Genomic DNA, 18,115 nt, shown 5'->3' with positions numbered 1-18,115 from the left:
TCATCTGCATAGATTTTGCGAAGTCCTTTGATAAGGTACCGCATTGTAAAAACTGCTTTTTAAAATTCAGAATGCAGGTATTGCTGCAGACATTGTGAACTCGATTGCAGCCTATTTGAGTGGTCGTGTGCAATCCGTCCGCATTGGAAACTGCTTGTCTCATTCACTAGAAGTCTTATCTGGGGTTCCACAAGGATCAGTATTGGGGCCGCTATTATTCTTGATTTACATCAATGATATTTCCATTGTTCTTGAATCACCTGTTAAAACAAAACTTTTTGCCGACGATTGCTTAATTTATTCCACCGTGGCAGATAAAGCCGATGAAAGGAAAATTAACCGATGCTTCCAAGGTTTATATGTCTGGTGCATAAAATAGGAAATGGAAATAAATTACTCGAAATCGACGTTTGCTCATATAACAAGAAAGAAAACCGCGCTTTCCTTTGACTATAAAATTGGTGACAACCCTTTGTTGAATGTACGTAGCTTTAATTGTTTAGGGGTGATCATTCATCATGATCTGTGCTGGCGCCTCCAGGTGGAGGAGGTCTGCTCTAGGGCTTACCGAAAACTGTGCTTCTTGAGAAAAAAAGTTGCAGCATGCACCAAGAAGCTTAAAGTTAATTGCGTACAAAACATTTGTTCGCCCGGTTTTGGAGCACGCCTCCTCCGTTTGGAGCCCTCATCAACTGTACGTGCGAGATAAACTCGAAAAAAATCAGAGAACTGCTGTGCGTTTTGTTTGTTCGCGTTATCGGAGAACTGATTCTGTAACAGACATGTTGAAATGTTGCGACCTGGAACTGCTAGAAACACGGCGAGAAAAACAACCAATGAAATTGTTTTTCCAGATAACCAGACATCAAATAAAAATAAGCAAAGAAACGTACATTCGTCCCCCTCTAAAACACAGTGCGCCTTTAAACCACAGTGCCAGTATACAACCTTATAAAACACGCCTTGATGGTTTCCAATACTCGTTATTTCCTTCATGTATTGACATATGGAATGGCCTTCCGGACTGCACTATAACAGCACGAAATGTTAAATAGTTTTATACACAACTAGAATTGTATTACAGGCAACGGGATACGTAAGAATTGATCATGCTTTCTGTTATTTCTTGCATTTCTAACAGTCCTTACACGTGTATACCTAGTTCACTTTTCCCTGTAATTTGTGTTTCACAGTGCTTTATGTTGTATTGTCGGTGATGATATTTATATTTATGTTTTCTTTGACAATTCCTCTCCTGTAATGACCCTCAAGTGAGGGCTACAGTATTCCTAAATAAATAAACAAATAAATGAATAATAATATATATATATATATATATATATATATATATATATATATATATATATATAAGACGGAGACCGACCAAGCTGTCCAAGCGCTTTTTATTCCAAAAGGGAACGCCCCAGCTCATGCGCGAAGAAGCAGAAGAACAGGGAAGGTCATGATGGCTGTGTGCAAATGAAAACGACGAAGTACGTTAGTAGTGCTTACAATATATATATATATATATATATATATATATATGTGTGTGTGTGTGTGTGTGTGTGTGTGTGTGTGTGTGTGTGTGTGTGTGTGTGTGTGTGTGTGTGTGTGTGTGTGTGTGTGTGTGTGTGTGTGTGTGTGTGTGTGTGTGTGTGTGTGTGTGTGTGAACGAGAATAAAGGGAACCTAGGGGCCTGATTTTTATTAATCATGTGATAAGAGTGAGTGAGTGAGTCAAATAACTTTTATTACAGGAAGCCAACCAACAATTGCACCAAGGACAACATAGGGGAAATTACTTGTGATTACTAATTGAATTAAAGAAATGATAATATAATGGAAATGAAAATAGATGACAAAAACAACTGGCCACAGGTGGGGAACGAGCCTACGTCTTCGCATTACGCGTGCGATGCTCTACCGCTGGCGCCGTTCGCCCATCCATTTTCTGGGGTATTTATGTGTTACAACTAACCCTGTGAGTGTTAGCCAGCGCCACCATTGACAAACCTAGGCGGCGGATGTGAAACAAAGCTACACCAAGATATTACAAGGACACAGGGCACACTCATCCGACAAGCCCAGACGAACACCCTGCTCACTCCAGCACGGAAACACCTCCTGCAAGGCATACTTACTGAAGACCTTCCTCGCTGTAGCCACTGTGGTGCCTATCCTTCCAACACATCACATATCCTATGGCAATGCCATCCAAAGCTACCCCCCTTACCAAAAACTTCATCCATCCCACCTACCCCTTCCTCCGAGTGGCTTACCGCCGCAACCACCCTTCACGACCAACGATTCCTTGCGACTTCATCGGCCTAGCGCTGAAGCACGCCGCAAGCGACGCCCTGGACTGAGGGCGTCGATGCATTTTTTTAACCGCAGAATAAAGTGATTTCTCTCTCTCTCTCTTCCTTCTGCCGCAAGCGTCACGAGTACGTGATCTTTTTCGGTGAAGGCAACTGGTCAGTAAACCCACATATTCTACCTGAAGGCATCAATGTTGCCGGATTCAAGCCCTAGCTCGTTTCGTAATGAACGAGAAGAAAGGGAACCGAGGGGCCCGATTTGAACTGCAAAGCTGTTTATAAGCCAGCCGTAATTTGTGGTGCGTAGCAAGACACTACCAAGAAAGAAAAGGAAATAATTTTCTTGCCGGGGCGGGATTCGAGCCCGTAGCCCTGGCCCCAAAGCGAGCGTCGTAACCACTAGGCTATAGAGCCACGCTTGCAGAACGTGCATTTATGCGAACCATATGATTGCGTTCGAGCGTCGTCGTCTTCATCCACAGCTGGCGCATTCTTACGCTCATGCTCTCCGAAGTGAAGAGGTTTTGCGCACTATGAGAGCGAAAGAGAGACGCATTCACGAAGGGGGTCTCCTGGAACGCGGTGTCGGCATTGGAACGCGGTGTAGGTGTTGCAAGCTGCGCTATGCAACACCGACAGGTGGGGACAGCCGTCACTGCGTGTTGCAAGCCGCACTATGCAACACGCAGTGACGGCTGTAAGTCCGCGACGCGCGAAAATAAATTATCATCATCATTAGTAATAAGTTGAAAAGGTCGCGCGCACTTCCGGGAAATGCTGGGCTACTATCGCCCAGCTTCGCTGTTTCAAGCGTTGCGCGGCCGAGTGCAAGGTTTCTTTTTATTATTCATATTATAATCATAATCAATATTATTCATATTCTGCCCACATCAAAATGCCATCGCCATAGCCGGGCTTCGAACCCGCGACCATAGCCACTGTGCCACAGCAGCGATTTACAGACACTCAGACCCTTACTCATCTTCAGCTTGAGAATTGCGGATGTTTGGGCTTGTTCACTCGACATCATGACAAATCGTACAGATGTCGTCTGTTCTTCCGTCCGTCTGTGTGCTTCTGTGCTACGATTTCTCACTACACCCTTGGATGTTTAGAAAAAGATGGTGGCGCCAGGTCTCACCGAGTGTCAATCCCTGGTCTTCCGTAGCAGGGCTCGCTCGACGAAGCGTCCGCGCTGTCCCACGATCGATGCCCGAGCGTAGCCCGAGCGGGTCGGTGTCGGCGCGCATCCTGGCCGCAACACCGCGTCTGCCTAGTCGCACGATGGGCTGCAAGGGAGACATGAGAAACGCCGCGTGCACTGTCAGTTGAGGATATTAGGGCACGTTTACAGTGTACGGATTCCTTCCTTGGCAAACACCTTCACGTCCGGCTCTATCCCAATGGTAATGTAGGCTTCGCGGGATCAAATCCGGGCCACGGCGGTCGCATTTCGATGGGGGCGAAATACGAAAGACACCCGTGTACTTAGATTTAGGTGGACGTTAAGAAAAAAAATTACACCATCTTCCCGTAGGGGAACCCTGAGTAGTATGCGAAGCAGCCATGGGGTCGACTCAAGGTAGTTTTATCAGCTGTATAAACTTGGACATGCAGCAGCACCAGCAACGCGCAGAACTGTTGTCGACGCCGTCGGCGTTTTGCCCGCGTTCACACCGAACGCGCGCGGCGTTGGTGACTGTTGCCGGTGGCTCTGGGGCGCCTACCGTCGCGCCTCTAATCTAAGCTTCTTCGCATTATCGCGCGCGGAGCCGCAGGTGTTGCCATTCGTTGCGCAATCCGGAGAGGAGAGGAGCGTCGGAGAGAAGAGGAGGGGGAGGAGGATGCGCAGTAGGGGTGTGGACGCCGCACGGCGGATGGAGGGATGGAGGGAGCCAGGGAGTGACATAGCCCCGACCATAAGCTGTTTCGCATCTAAAAAAAGGTGCTCTAAATTATTCCGGCGCCCCCCACTACGGCGCGCCTTATAATCAGGTCGTAGTTTTGGCACGTAAAACCCCACAAGTTGACTTTTTTTAATAATGTGGGTGGAGAACCGCTAGGACAACTGACGTAGAGCGAAAATGAATAGTGATGTAATAGAATCGTAATGGCTACATAATCGCGGCCAAGGATAGCATACGCAAGCGCGCTGCTAATGGCCAAAGCCGAGATACCATGATGTCATTGTTGGAGGAGTGTGTGTGTGTGTGTGTGTGTGTGTGTGTGTGTGTGTGTGTGTGTGTGTGTGTGTGTATGTATGTGTGTATTTAGGTACCCTGATCATGAGAAAGAAATTAACAGAAGAATAAAACTGGGTTGGAGTGCATACTGGAGGCATTACCAAATCCTGACTGGGAGCTTACACTGTCGTTGAAAAAAAAAGTGTACTATCTATCTGCATTCTATCGGCGCTAACATATGGGGCAGAAACTTGGAGGTTAACAAAGAAGCTCGAGAGCAAGTTAACGACCGCACAAAGAGCGATGGAACGAAAAATGTTACGCCTAACGTTAAGAGACAGGAAGAGAGCGGTGTGGATGAGAGAGTAAACGGGGATAGCCGATATTCTAGTTGACATTAGGCGGAAAAAATGGAGCTGGGCAGGCCATGTAATGTGTAGGATGGATAACCGGTGGACAATTAGAGTTACAGAATGTATACCAAGAGAAGGGAAGCACAGTTGAGGACGGCAGAAAACTAGGTGAGGGGATGAAGTTAGGAAATTTGTAGGCGCAAGTTGAAATCATCTAGCGCAAGACAGGAGTAATTGGAGATTACTTCGTCTTGCAGTGGATCGACATAAATATAGACTGATAATGTATGTATGTATGTATGTATGTATGTATGTATGTATGTATGTATGTATGTATGTATGTATGTATGTATGTATGTATGTATGTATGTTCTTAATGCCGAGGATTCTTCATGCAAGCTTGCATTTGTGTCGCGAGTGTTAGGTTTTCTAATGAAGCTTTTTTGCCTGCATGGTACGCGTATTTTAGCTTTTGTATATGTATGTACGTCTTTTTATTTGCTCACTCCCTCGGGTCATTAGCACATTCATTAGACAATCAAATGTTATGCGAAAGCCGGTGAGCAAAGTTAACACTTCCAATACAAGGAATAAATAAAAAAACTACGGGAGAACTCAACTCATGATGACTGTTGATGGAATGCGAATATCAGTCGAGTACTGTAGCTGCAGTATACATTCCTGAAGTCACTTTAGTGGTAATTGTGAGACTTTTGTGTGACATACCCCGATGCGACATACACCGATATCGTCCCACTTTCGGGAATGACGGCGATGGAACGACCAAGGCGGCATTACGACGATAGGTCCGACGATGACGGCATGATAATTAAGGGCGGCATAATCGCGATTGAATGACAACAGCATGATTGCAATAGAATGATGAAGAGAGATTGATGACGATGGAACGAGGAAGACGTTAAGACGAAGACTGCGCAAGACCACAATGGGATGACATTACTGAAGTGATAGCGATGATAAAACGACAGCGTGACGACGACAGAATGATGACAGTGCCACAACGATGGCGCGATGACGACGGCGTGACGAGAGTCAAATGACAAAGCTGGAATGACGACGGCGTGACGACCCCGACAGCATCTTGACCCCGAACATATAATCTACTGGACAAAGCTATTAGACAACTGGGTCGGAGTTAGAAGTGACTACGGCAGCATGACGAGAGCCAGATCATGAGGCTGGTATGACGACAATTGAACGACCACGACCGTATCACTATGGCAGTGTGAATACGAATGTATCACTACTGCATGACGACGATAGTGTGAAGACGATGGCATGACGAGTGTCAGATGACAAAGCTGAAACGACCGCGAAGGCACCAGGAGCCCATACCTAGTGGCCTAGGCTATTAGACAACTGGGGCCACTGGGCCAACTGGGCCGGGATAGAAGGCATGATGAGATTACGATATCACGAACCTGAAATGATGGCAATGGAACAAGCATGACGCATCACGACCGGGAGTACATACCTAGTGGCCCAAGCAGGTAAAAAACTTGGGCCACTGGGTCGGCGTAAGAGGCTAGTAGAAAGATAGGCTCAAAACGGCTGAAGTAGGCAAATAATGTTATTCGCATTAATAAATCAAGCTCACGACTGTTTATTAATTTCAATTCGCAAACGTCACCGTCACTTTGATTCGTCTCCGAGGGGGCATTACAAAAAAGAATTAGGTAGGAGAGGATACAACAAAAAAAGTACGTGGTTGACAAAGTGAAAGAATAATCTTTAAATTTTCTTGCAAAACCCTTTTACGATAAATGATACGCGAGCGTGACATAAGCGCTAATTATGCCATACCTCGTCCAGCATCATGTCGTCGGTGGGGCTCCGAATCCCTAGGCGGTTGGCACCTCGGGTGACCACGTTATCCTAATTAAGAAAGGAAAAAAATATATTCAGTGACGACAGAAATAACCACTGGCAGAGTGCTTGCTTTATCTACAGAAGGAATCCAAGAGCCGGATTCATAAAGCTTTCTCTGTATTGGGTGCTATTCACTGTCGTGATTGACAGATGTATCTAGTTACAAACGCGCTGACGTCCGCTGACATAGTTGCAGAACTTTCGAGGACAGTCAACAAACAAAACAGTCGCGGACACACAAAACTGCTTACAATAATCAGGCCTCGATAATATTGAAGCAGGGGAAGCGACACGTGATTGCTCCTAATGATAACGAAGCGCGCTGACCAACGCTGAAGAAACTATTCTTCCCCGAGGCCGACTAGTGCGCCTGTTAAAATACCCAATGACACGCGCACCTAGCCGACACAGCAGATGGGCCATGGCCCCGGTCCCTGTGGCCGGTCACTCAAAGCTGCCGAACCCCGCTTTTTGCAGACTTTAAAGTGCCCCAACAAACAAAAGTTGCTAAACATGCTAGGCATGCCGCCGAAAAAAAATATGCGATTCATTAAAGAGCTTCTCTCTCTCTCTCTAAGTTGCTTGACTGATTATGTGACCTGTTACGCGCATTAAGACGATACCAGAGCTAACTACTAAGAAGACGCCAGAAAGTTGATGCGACTACATAACTGACTAAAGCATGCTCTAATGCGTTTTCGCACTGCGGACTAAATAAAGAACGAAGTGCAACACCGTCGAGGCTTCGGCTAGTCGGTACATACTCGACAGGGGAATAGCGCAAAAAACACGAAGGACAAGAAAGGAGACATACACCAGCGCTGACTGCCGACTGAATTCTTTATTCAGAAAGCAACACAAATATATACCTAAGGAAAACAATGTTACATCAGTGCGCATGGCCAAGAGAAGTGAGACACCGATTAGACTTCCCCCGAATGATTGCGGTTGTTAAGATATGTTAGTTCTGCCTCAGACAATGCCAAAGATGTGCTGACGCAAGACGCATCATTACTTGCGATAGCAGCAGCCTCAAAGATTTCCCGTGCACTAGTCGTTGTCTAAAGGTCGTTTATGAGAGCATACCTACAGCCTTCGCTCCGGTACTGGCAGCAACTTGGCCTTATACTATAGTGAATGTTATGTGTGCCATACTCCGGGGCTTGACTTTTCACGGTGCGCGATCCGCAAACGCTACAATGACGCTTGTGCACGAGGAATCTTTGAGGTTGCTGCTATTGCAAGGAATGGTGCGTCTTGCGTCAGCACTACATCTTTGGCCTTGTGTGAGGCAGAACTAACATATCTTAAATACCGCAATGATTCGAGGGAAATCTAATCGGTGTCTCACTCTTCTTGGCCATGCGCAGTGATGCACCTTTGTTTTGTTTAGGTATATACCTTTTCACTGATTACAAATATAGGCCGTGCACGACTTCCTGTTTTGCCCACTGACGTAGCTGCTAAATGTAACTGGCAAAGAAGCAACCGTGCGTTAAAACATAACCCCTCGGATGTGCAACACATTTACCCTCTATATACATAGCCATAGTTATACAAGTGCAGTTTCTAGTGAGTTACGCGGAACAAAATGTAAGTATTAGCCTAGACGCATTATGCGTCATTCTTTTATTTGAAAACATAAAAAGATACTTTCCGTACACTGAAACAACCTCGAAACATGCTTTTTGTTCCCGCGTAGCAGACTGATAAGGCACGTGATAGGAAGTTTCTTGGTGGCGGCACGCTCGCTGCTGTTATCGCGAGCATGAAACCGTCTATATAGTTGTGTTGATTTTTGAATAAAGAATTCAGTCGTCAGTCAGCGCTGGTGTGTGTCTCCCTTCTTGTCTTTCGAGTTTTTTTTTTTTGCGCTGTTCCCCTGTCGAACGAAGTGCACCCCACGCCACGAGGCCGTCCCGCGAAAGCAGAGCTTGCCAACCACGCCACCACCTGAAATTTACGCTTGGCGGTAAGCTATAAGAGACCCCACTTTACATTTGCGGCTCTTCTTAAGCTGATTACCATCAGGATGACATATTGGAATCTCTTCATATAGTCGAAACGCTGGAGTGTGCCTGAAGTCAACATGAGGGTTGCTTATACCGGGAAGCACAGCTTTTTTTTCCTCTGCCCTCTCCTCCTGTGGCAGCGGCGGAACAGGACTGAGGAACCGCGACAATTGGGCTGGTTGACTGCTCTGTTCACTAAAGATTTATGAAATGAAACAACAAAAGATACCTAAGTGTTTTCTCCGCAGCAAATAATCCCCTTCAAGTACATCATTCCTTAAATTTAAAAAAAAAAAACTTTCTAGAAGCGTCTCGCTATTCACTTTCACTGCCAAGCATGGTCGAATATTTCTGCGCAATTCGTAACCGTAGTATGTTACGCGCACACGGATATCCGAAGGAGCACCCTACCTCTCTATCAGGCCACTAAATCGCAATATAGATTCACACATTTGTGCATGCATAGGTTTTTTATTCAAATATTTCATTTGGAGAATTTCAATAATATCGTGGACCTTCTATGATAGCTAACAGCTCTCCACAATACCAGTACCATTTGTTGGTGCCTGTGCAATGGCCAGCTTTCGTTAATAGTGGAATTAGTGTACCGATATAAAATTTTTGTGGTTGCTGCGTGTACAATGCTCAGTGATTTGCATATGTTATCGTCCTGGTGGTATTGTGGCTAAAAATGTTGGTATCGTCTTTTGTTGAAATAAACATTCTTTTAACCATGGCAGTGACTACTTTTGTGATTGTTGTACAACTATAGCCGACCAAGGAAGCTGTGTATGCCCGTATGCCCCCCATTCGCCGGGTCATATCGTGGTCATAACTACGCTGTCTTACAGTCAGCGCCAATTCCTCCCCTGATGGTGGACAACGTAAAATTAAATAACAAACAAAACAACAGCGGCGGTGACCTCACGCGCCTCTCTTATCGCACTCCTTTCCCCTGGCGGCTTCTCTTTGGTGCCTACACATAGCCATCTCGTCGTCTCATCGTCGTTGGCTCTTTTGTCTCGGTCGTTCTTTCACACCTCGAATATTCGGAAGGTTTCAAAGCTACCCATCGACGGCCTGCCAGCGAAAGCGGAAAATGTCGCCAAGGGCAAGGCCGCACAACACTCAACAATACTCACGACAGGCATGAGTGTCTGAGCCAGCTGTACTGAGCAGCCCTCCCGCTGTCTCAGTCTCAGACCAAAGCGATAGACTTTCAAACTGAGGCGAAGGAAAACGAAAGCGCTTGTTTCTTTCACGAAATAAAACACACACACCCCTCGCTCTCCGCGCGCTCGCTGCGCTGGTCGTAGTTCCGCATCCCTTGGCGGGAACCCGCTGGTTTCGGCCTTTCAGTCAAGCGTAGGCCAAAATGGACATGTACTGGAGGCAGATAGAATGAGGTAAAAAGAGAAGGGGTAGAACCGACGCAGCCATAAAACGAGCTGGGCCAATCTCGCTCGCGTATATGGGGGAGAGGGGGGGGAGAGGGAAATGGAGACGTCAGAAGGCAAGGAAATCATAGCAATTTAAATTGAAGCTACGCTACGACATTTCTGAAAAATAAACACCGTGCAGGTTTGTCAAGAGCACAACTGAGGTACGGCGCGCACACAGACAGCGGCATTAAAGCACCGCCGCATCTAGACGACTACGGAGGCGGCTGCCAATGAAATAATATTTCTTCTGTATCCGCTGATGTAGCTTTGCGGTTATGGCATTGCTAGAGGTCCCGGGTTTGATCCCTACCGCTTCAGCCGCATTTATACGTGGAGAGAGAGAGAGAAAAACATTTATTTAGACCATTCAGATCGTTGATCTTGAAGACGAGTGGGTGGTGTCCTCATTCCAGGACTCCACTGGCCATGGCTGCTCGACGTACTTGCTGGACGAGAGCTTGTTGTCCCGCCAGGGTATCGCCGGTCAGCTGTACCTCCCACCGCTCAAATGACGTGTTAGGCGTCTTTAAATGTTGAGGTTTGCCCCCGCACCCCCACGAGATGTGAAAGAGTGTAGGGCGTGTGTCGCCGCACCAGGGGCAGATGCCGCGATATGTTTGTGGGTATATTTTGCTGTATCTGTGTAGGTTTGGGAATGTGTTTGTTTGGATAAGTCTGAGGGCTATTGCCTCTTCAGTGCTGAGATTTTTGTGAGGGGGAGGATAAATCCTGCGGTTGAGTCGCTGGATTTCGAGTCGGTCGCAGTAATTTGATGGCAGGGGCACAATTTATACGTGGACAAAATGCAAAAATTGCTGGCTCTCCCGCAATCTAGAGTAGATGTAAGCATGAACTGTAAGCAGATCCTGTAGTGGCACCGCCTTTAACCGCTTTTCTTCTTCCAACAGTACAGCACACTCAGCGTCTGTCACTACTTTTATAGCGATAGCAATTATATGGACACTCCAAGCGGAATTCTGCCGTCGCCGTGAGGTGCCGTATAAAGTTCAAGGGCGACAAACTCGCCTCCGCGCGCCGTATGCTGTATGTGCGAGGGAGGCACATACAGCGCGCGAGGGACGCACGCTTTCACGGAGAGCGAACACACGGCGGAGAGCAAGCGCGACGTCTCCGTAGGGGGACGGAAGCGAGGGAGGGGGGGGGGGGGCGCCGTCGTGCTCCGGAACCAACTGCGCATTTAGCGACCCAGCGCAAGGGGATCTGGCGATTCAATCTCGGGCGCGAAAGGCGGAAAGTGGGAAGGCAGCGCGAGAGGGAGGGGTTGCGGCTTCTACTCTGCCAGCAACTGCGATCTTCTACTTTGCGCTGCTGTGAGCGGTCGCGCGCACCGTCTCTTGAAAGCGATCTGCACACAGCTCCTGCCTTTGTATGCGCTGTTTCGCCGCTCGGTTTCCGTTCAAGCGATAGAGAGCACGAACCTTCTCACGCTGCCGCCGCGCTTGCTCACACCAGCGTTTTGACAGCGGTTGTCTGCGGTCAGCCAGTGTGATCTATTCATGTTTGCTTGTGTGCGCTGATACCACGATTGCTAATTCAGTTAGAAGTGAATGTGTCCAAGTTTGTACAGCTGATAAAACTACTAGCCTTACTACGTATAGCTCTCTACTAATTTGCTATCGCAATTGATGCTTCGCCTTTCGGGTGAAACGGTGACATTTTTCTGCTTGTCGCGGACCACTCACGACTCAAGTACCGCTGGCGTTCAAAAGAATACAGGTAACCGCGTCTCTGCGCCAAAAGATGTATGATGCCCTGTATCTGCTATTTGAACGTCGCTATTGGACGTGAAAAATTAAAATTCAGCGTACTAGAAGTCACAGCCTGAGTGATATTGTGAACAAAAATTAGAAAGAAATCGGAAGAAATATTTTTTACAGCGAAAGCTGTATAAGCCCCACAATTTAATTAAATTTGACACTTCTGCGATGCGCTGTGCCGTGCGAGGCAATGAAAATGCTAACGTTTTCGCAGGTTGTGAACAATCACTCACAACAACGCTTTAAGCAAAACACGTATCGCTGTGTGTTCTGTCTATACTATGCAGACAAACGAAAGTGGCACACGCCAGTAATGTTTAGCATAAACTCACAACTAAAACACTGATGAATTTAAAGATTCGCCGTAAATATCACCTCTAATTATTGTAAATCAATGCAAACGTCAGACAAAGCTGATCCAACAAAAGACAAAATTAGGCGGATCCCACGCATATATATATTTTTCTTTTTTAAGGACAAAGACTTCCTTAGCAATTTACCAACGCTCTTACGTATCGGGTAAGTTTCTTGCCTCTTATCGTGGGCCGATCCCGGAGATATAGAAGCCTAAAAATGCAGCTCGATATGAGCTTGTTCTTAGAGGGGTGGGCAGCGCCACTCGTGCGATACACTGCGCTGCCCACTCCTTTAAGAACATGTTCAGTTACCAAGTCGTGCAGCTTGCTGTGTTAATTCGACATGCGCTACTGGGGCCCAACGGTCGCCGTGATTGTTCCGAATGTATATATATATATATATATAAAATCGTCCGATGGCAGGAATCGAACAGCGATCAATTATATGATCACTCCATGTAATATTACGCCATCGTCGATAATCACACGTAAAAGTAAGGATTTATTTGGTTTTTATACGTTTCTTGAAGAGCCTTACACACGTTAACTGTACGATTTCCCTTTGCGTCAGAATTTTAATGCCAGCTGGCGAAATATTTCGAGGCGTGTTCGTTTTCCAAGCGCAGAAACTGGTGCACAGAAGCCGCGGTATTCTAAGACCTCAGCTCAGACAGCCTCGCTTGCTGAAACGAATTGTGACACAGCCTACGCACACTATGCAGACCACGCAGACAATGCCGGCTTGTACTATCGTTTTACGGCACGTTATAGCCATGGTAGGGTGGCTAGAACAGTACCTACAGCTGCGGTGTTTCCGTAGCGAAACAGCGCGTCCCTCACACTTCGCAAACACTCCACCCCCCCCCCCCCCATAGGCGTATCCACGGGGGGGGGGGGGCGCAGGGGGGGGGGGGGACTTGCCCCCCGACTGTAAAAAGTGGGGGGGGGGGGCAAAGTATGCCACCCCCCCCCCCTTTCGAAAGCGGGCACTTTCGGCTACACACTGGAAAGTCCAACAAAACTACAGCTGAAGCTAATTTTTTTGCGTAATAGACTCAGCACGTTAGTAATGCTTTCCTTTATTACGTACGTATCCCCGGTTTGGGCAGCGAGTATTGTGCCTCCTCGTGACGCGCTGTAGCGGGAGACGCGCGAGATTCGCCATACACGCTTGCATTGCGCAGAAGTCCTGGTGCTGGATAGTTCCCGCAGTTACAAATTACCGCCTAACCATACTTGAAAAAACAAAACAATCGGCTTGATATATTTAATCTTCGGGTGAGGGGAGAGGTCTGGATAAAGTATTTTAATCAGCCGCTCCCAACGATGGGTGTGCCTTACTGCATGAAATGGTTGGATTATCAAATGCTGGAACTACTGAATCTCCGTCCAGAGATAGTCTACGTAGCGTTGCAGTATAAATACATATCTTATCACCATCAAAAATCTAATCAAACCACTTACAGGTCTAACTGCCGAATTTATTTGTGTAATCATGACTTATCGTATATTTATTTATTTATTCGTTTATTCATGATACCTCAAAGGTCCCAGAACGGGACATTACATGAGGGGTGGGCACGTAGAAAAATGGCGGGACAGGTTAGGTGGCGTGACATCAAAGATGGTCTTCAATAGGCAGCACTGAAAAGAGAAATGTCGGTGATGAGGGCGATGTCAGAAGGAAGGGTATTCCATTCTCGGGCTGTGTGCAGAAAAAAAGAATGCTGATACGTGGTGGAATGGGCGCGTGGTAGATACACAGCATTGGGATGCGTATAACGGGAGAAACGATACGCTGGAATGATGATTTGGTTTCCCGTGGGCAGCGAATGAAAGAACCTAAAAAATAATAAAAACGAGAACTTTTGCGGCGGGAGGTGAGCGAAGGAGGACACAACCGGGATTTTAAGGCTGAGATACTTGTATTATAGGAGTAATCAGAGAGAATGAGCCTGGCAGCACGGTTCTGAACCGATTCAATGGAATTAATCCTTTAAACGTGGTGGTTGTTGTAGATAGCACTGACATATTCTAGTTTAGAACGGATTAGGCTTTTATATGCAAGTTCATTTATTCATGATACCTCAAAGGTCCCAGAATGGGGCATTGCATGAGGGTCTGCGAGGTGATATGTTGGTGAAATTGACCTCGGTCCAACGTGCAGAGCCATTTCAGTGCCAATAGAACACTTAACTGAATTTTTTCTAAAGGCCTGTGTCACTTCTGCTTTTATAGATTTCATTTTCAGGCCGTTTCTCAATAAGGTCGACCCTACTACTTGTTTGCCGGCAGGAGCAAGAACAGCAGATATTTTATATTTTGAAGAAATGAAGACCACCTTATTGTGACGTGTTCCGAAAATTTGAATTGCGGTGGTTGCTTACGTACTCGAAAAACCGATTCTGAATACTCGCTCTCCCCCAGTTTTTATGCTTTATACACGGCATTTAGTTGTTGATCCCGGTATGCTCAGTAAACTATGCGGGGCACGGTGTTAATATTTATTCGAAGTACGAAACAATATCCTGAGTGACGAGCGATAAATGTTTGTTTCTGTGTAAGTTCATTGAAAGCCTTTGTAGAAAGTTACGTATTGAACTGTTCCAGGGTGCCATACCACCGCTTTCCCCGACTCTTAAAACAATTGCATGAGATATGGACTTGAAATTCCATGAAAATAGGGAGAATTTTAAGCGCAATGCGTTGCGAAAATCTCACTTTCCTGCTTTAAATGCAAGTGTTGCAGATAATTACTAAACCCTTGTTTTCCCATTTGTTCCCGTGCACCATACGGGATGCGTATAGGTTGCTTCTCCGGTGTCCTCGGTGAGCTAAACAAGGCATCTTGTTTATATCTGGGGATAATGAAATTTTCTGACGAAGTAAGATGAGTATTGACGAATTTCTGCTTTTTAAAATTTCCAGCAAGAAGTGCTTCAAAGCATTACATGGGGACAAGGTTTAAAACGGAAGACTAATATACTGGTAACTTTTCAAAGTATGCGATGTAATTACAGGAAACTGAAACATTTAGTGCAACTGTCCGAAAAAAAAAACAGCTTCACTAAAAATCAGGTTTTAATTCAAGTTCGCACACCTCTGCCGTCTTTTTCTTTTTAGTATTGAGAGTAATTTATCTTGATTGTACTTTGTTCTGTATAACGTCGACAGTACTATTACCTTAACTAGCGATACATTTATGCTGTAGACTTTAACATCAAGTAAAATTCTTTGTTTAATTAGTAAAATTGACTGCAACAAATGTGAATTTTTTGTGAGCTGCACTGCTGCTACTGGGTTGCATCAGGGATCTCTGGGCACTCAATGCCATTTGTCCCTGTTTCACATATCAATATTATAGCGACAAGAAATAAGTGCAAACTCAAATAATTTTCGAACCTCGATTCGAACCTGTATTGTTACAAATAAAAATACCTGACAGATGCAGTTCCACGCTTTGTGACTTGTAATAGTTATATTATATATATATATATATATATATATATATATATAGAGAGAGAGAGAGAGAGAGAGAGAGAGTCAGATCTGCGGTTTGCCCCCTTACTCGAGAAATAGTTGGTACGCCTCTGTTCCCCCCGAGCGTATACATATACAGGGTGTTTCAGCGAACACTTTCAAAAATTATGAAAGGTTGCCTGTGGCAGATAGCCAAATTCTAGTTCATGAGCAGGTTTACACGAAGAGGCGGACATTACTTGCACAAGAAATTAAAATGCATCATCGAATGATTAACAAAAATTTACTAATTAATTTTTAACTAATTACCTGATGGCCCATATTGCAATTTACAAATTTCAGCCGTGGAGTTAGCAAGGTGGATCCACTTGGACCGAATTCTCTGGATGACACCAGTTTCGAGATATTAATTCCCGAACATTGCGGAGAAATGCATTGGCGTTCCAGTTAGTTTCTTAAGAAAACGTCGATTTCTGCATTGAAGCACAAACTTAACTGGAACGTCAATGCATTTTTCCGCGAAGTTCGGGAATTAATATCTCGAAACTGGTGTCAACCTGAGAATTAATTTCGAGTGGATCCGCCTTGCGAACTCCACGGCTACAATTTGTACATTGCAATATGGGCCATCAGATAATTACTTAAAAACTTAATTAGTGAATTTTTGTTAATAATTCGATTATGCATTTCAATTTCTTGTGCAAATAATGTCCGCCTTTTCGTGTAGACCAGCTCATGAACTATAATTTGGCTATCTGCCACAGGCAACCTTTAAGAATTTTTGAAAGTGTTCGCTGAAACACCCTGTATATATATAGTCAGAACGCCAGCCGAGAACCTCCTGCGAAATGCTAATCGCACTGAAGCAAGGGAGGCCCGTATACGCGTCAAGACCACTGAGTGGTACAGACTCAGGATCAACGTGCTGCTGCATGTGGAGCGCACTTTGCAACTCAACGCCAGCGGTGCCCAGACGCGGCGTTGCAGAAACAGGAGGCCGAGGCTGTAAGTGACAATGCCGGCAAATACCTCGCAGTTCTAAAGCGCGAAGCGGACGCACATGACGACCGTAATGATTAGGCGTACGAACGCGAGGTCGACACAAGCCGAAAACGTCCACAAGACTCTGTAGTTCTAGCCGATGCTGCTCGCGTTCATCGAGTTCTTTGTGCCCACGTGTGTCTGCGCACGTTACTCCACGCGCGTTTACTTCGCCAGCTTAGGTTTACTGCCACCATAATTCATGTAACATTCTACCATGTTGCTATCGGATTAATTGTCTCGCCCTTATGGCGAAATTCTGATTTTTAAAATAAATGAGTCAATACAATTTTCGAATGAGCGGTTTTTAAAGGAGGACATCTAGCACAGAAGCCGGATATTGTAACCATTCCGCCATGGACGCTTTTACGCCATAGCGGGTTGCTTCAAAATCGGATCGTCGTTTTGATATATTAAATTCCGAAAACTATTTTAAATTAATTACCACGTCATCGTACATCTAAATCTGGGCCGAACCCGAAGATAGTTGAGTGCGACGCTTCTCCTACTCCCGTCAAGCGAGGAGTGACGCCATAAAGTGAAGTGAGCAGTGACTCTGTGCATTGCATTTTGGAAGTTGAAGCTTTGAAGTTTCTTTTACCACACCGGTGCATGCCTCCGTACAATTGTACACGAGTGGCAAGGATAGTTAGAAAAAAGCTACAATATACGGCAGCTTGACGGGCCCCACCACTCCTCAAAAGCACAGACAGCAGCAAGCAATGACGGAAAGTTTACACGTAACATCTCTCATGAAATACACGTTATAAACATCTAAGCATCTACAAAATTTACAAATGTAAATTGTAAACGCTCATTTATTTATAGTATGGACACACGTACTTGTTTAAGAAAGTTAATAAACAATACATGCAACAGAGCATTTTCAATGTATATTTATAATGCAATGTAGTCCTTCTTTACCGATCATTCAAACATGTCGCGTACGTGCTCACCATGCGTCCGTTCTGCTGCACGCTCCTCCACGAATCAGAACTCTGCAGCATTTCTTCGTCCTGCGATTTCATGAAATGAGTTGCGCATACGTCGTATTGTTGCAATATTTAATTTGCTTTAGCTGAATATTTTTCTTGCTTCCGTTTGCCTTGTTTATGCTAATTTACTACGTTTTCCCACTCATTCTATATAGGTATAACAGGGCTGCAGTATGGGTAAATAAATAAACGGTAGGAAACAATGCTTAGGATAACGTGCTCTTGGTCTAGTTGGTTGTTAATTGATGACGCCATTGTGGCGCATGCG

General features: G+C 45.5%; 1 protein-coding gene across 1 annotated transcript in view; it reads right to left on the bottom strand.

Annotated features, from left to right (window-relative positions):
- LOC119455273 (uncharacterized) overlaps positions 1-17,892 on the bottom strand; it is a 191,245-nt gene extending 173,353 nt beyond the window's left edge. Inside the window, exons 1-3 of the mRNA XM_037716676.2 lie at positions 17,809-17,892; positions 6,678-6,749; positions 3,459-3,606 (exon numbers count right to left, since the gene is read on the bottom strand). Of these exons, the coding sequence (XP_037572604.2) occupies positions 3,459-3,606; positions 6,678-6,749; positions 17,809-17,880 (292 nt within the window). The 5' untranslated portion in view covers positions 17,881-17,892. The remainder of the gene's footprint in view (positions 1-3,458; positions 3,607-6,677; positions 6,750-17,808) is intronic.
- Between the last annotated feature and the right edge of the window lie 223 nt (positions 17,893-18,115).

The sequence above is a fragment of the Dermacentor silvarum genome, chromosome 6 (genome assembly GCF_013339745.2).
Source record: "Dermacentor silvarum isolate Dsil-2018 chromosome 6, BIME_Dsil_1.4, whole genome shotgun sequence".
In the NCBI taxonomy this organism is placed as follows: Eukaryota; Metazoa; Arthropoda; class Arachnida; order Ixodida; family Ixodidae; genus Dermacentor; species Dermacentor silvarum.
This window is presented reverse-complemented; position numbering and strand designations above follow the sequence as displayed.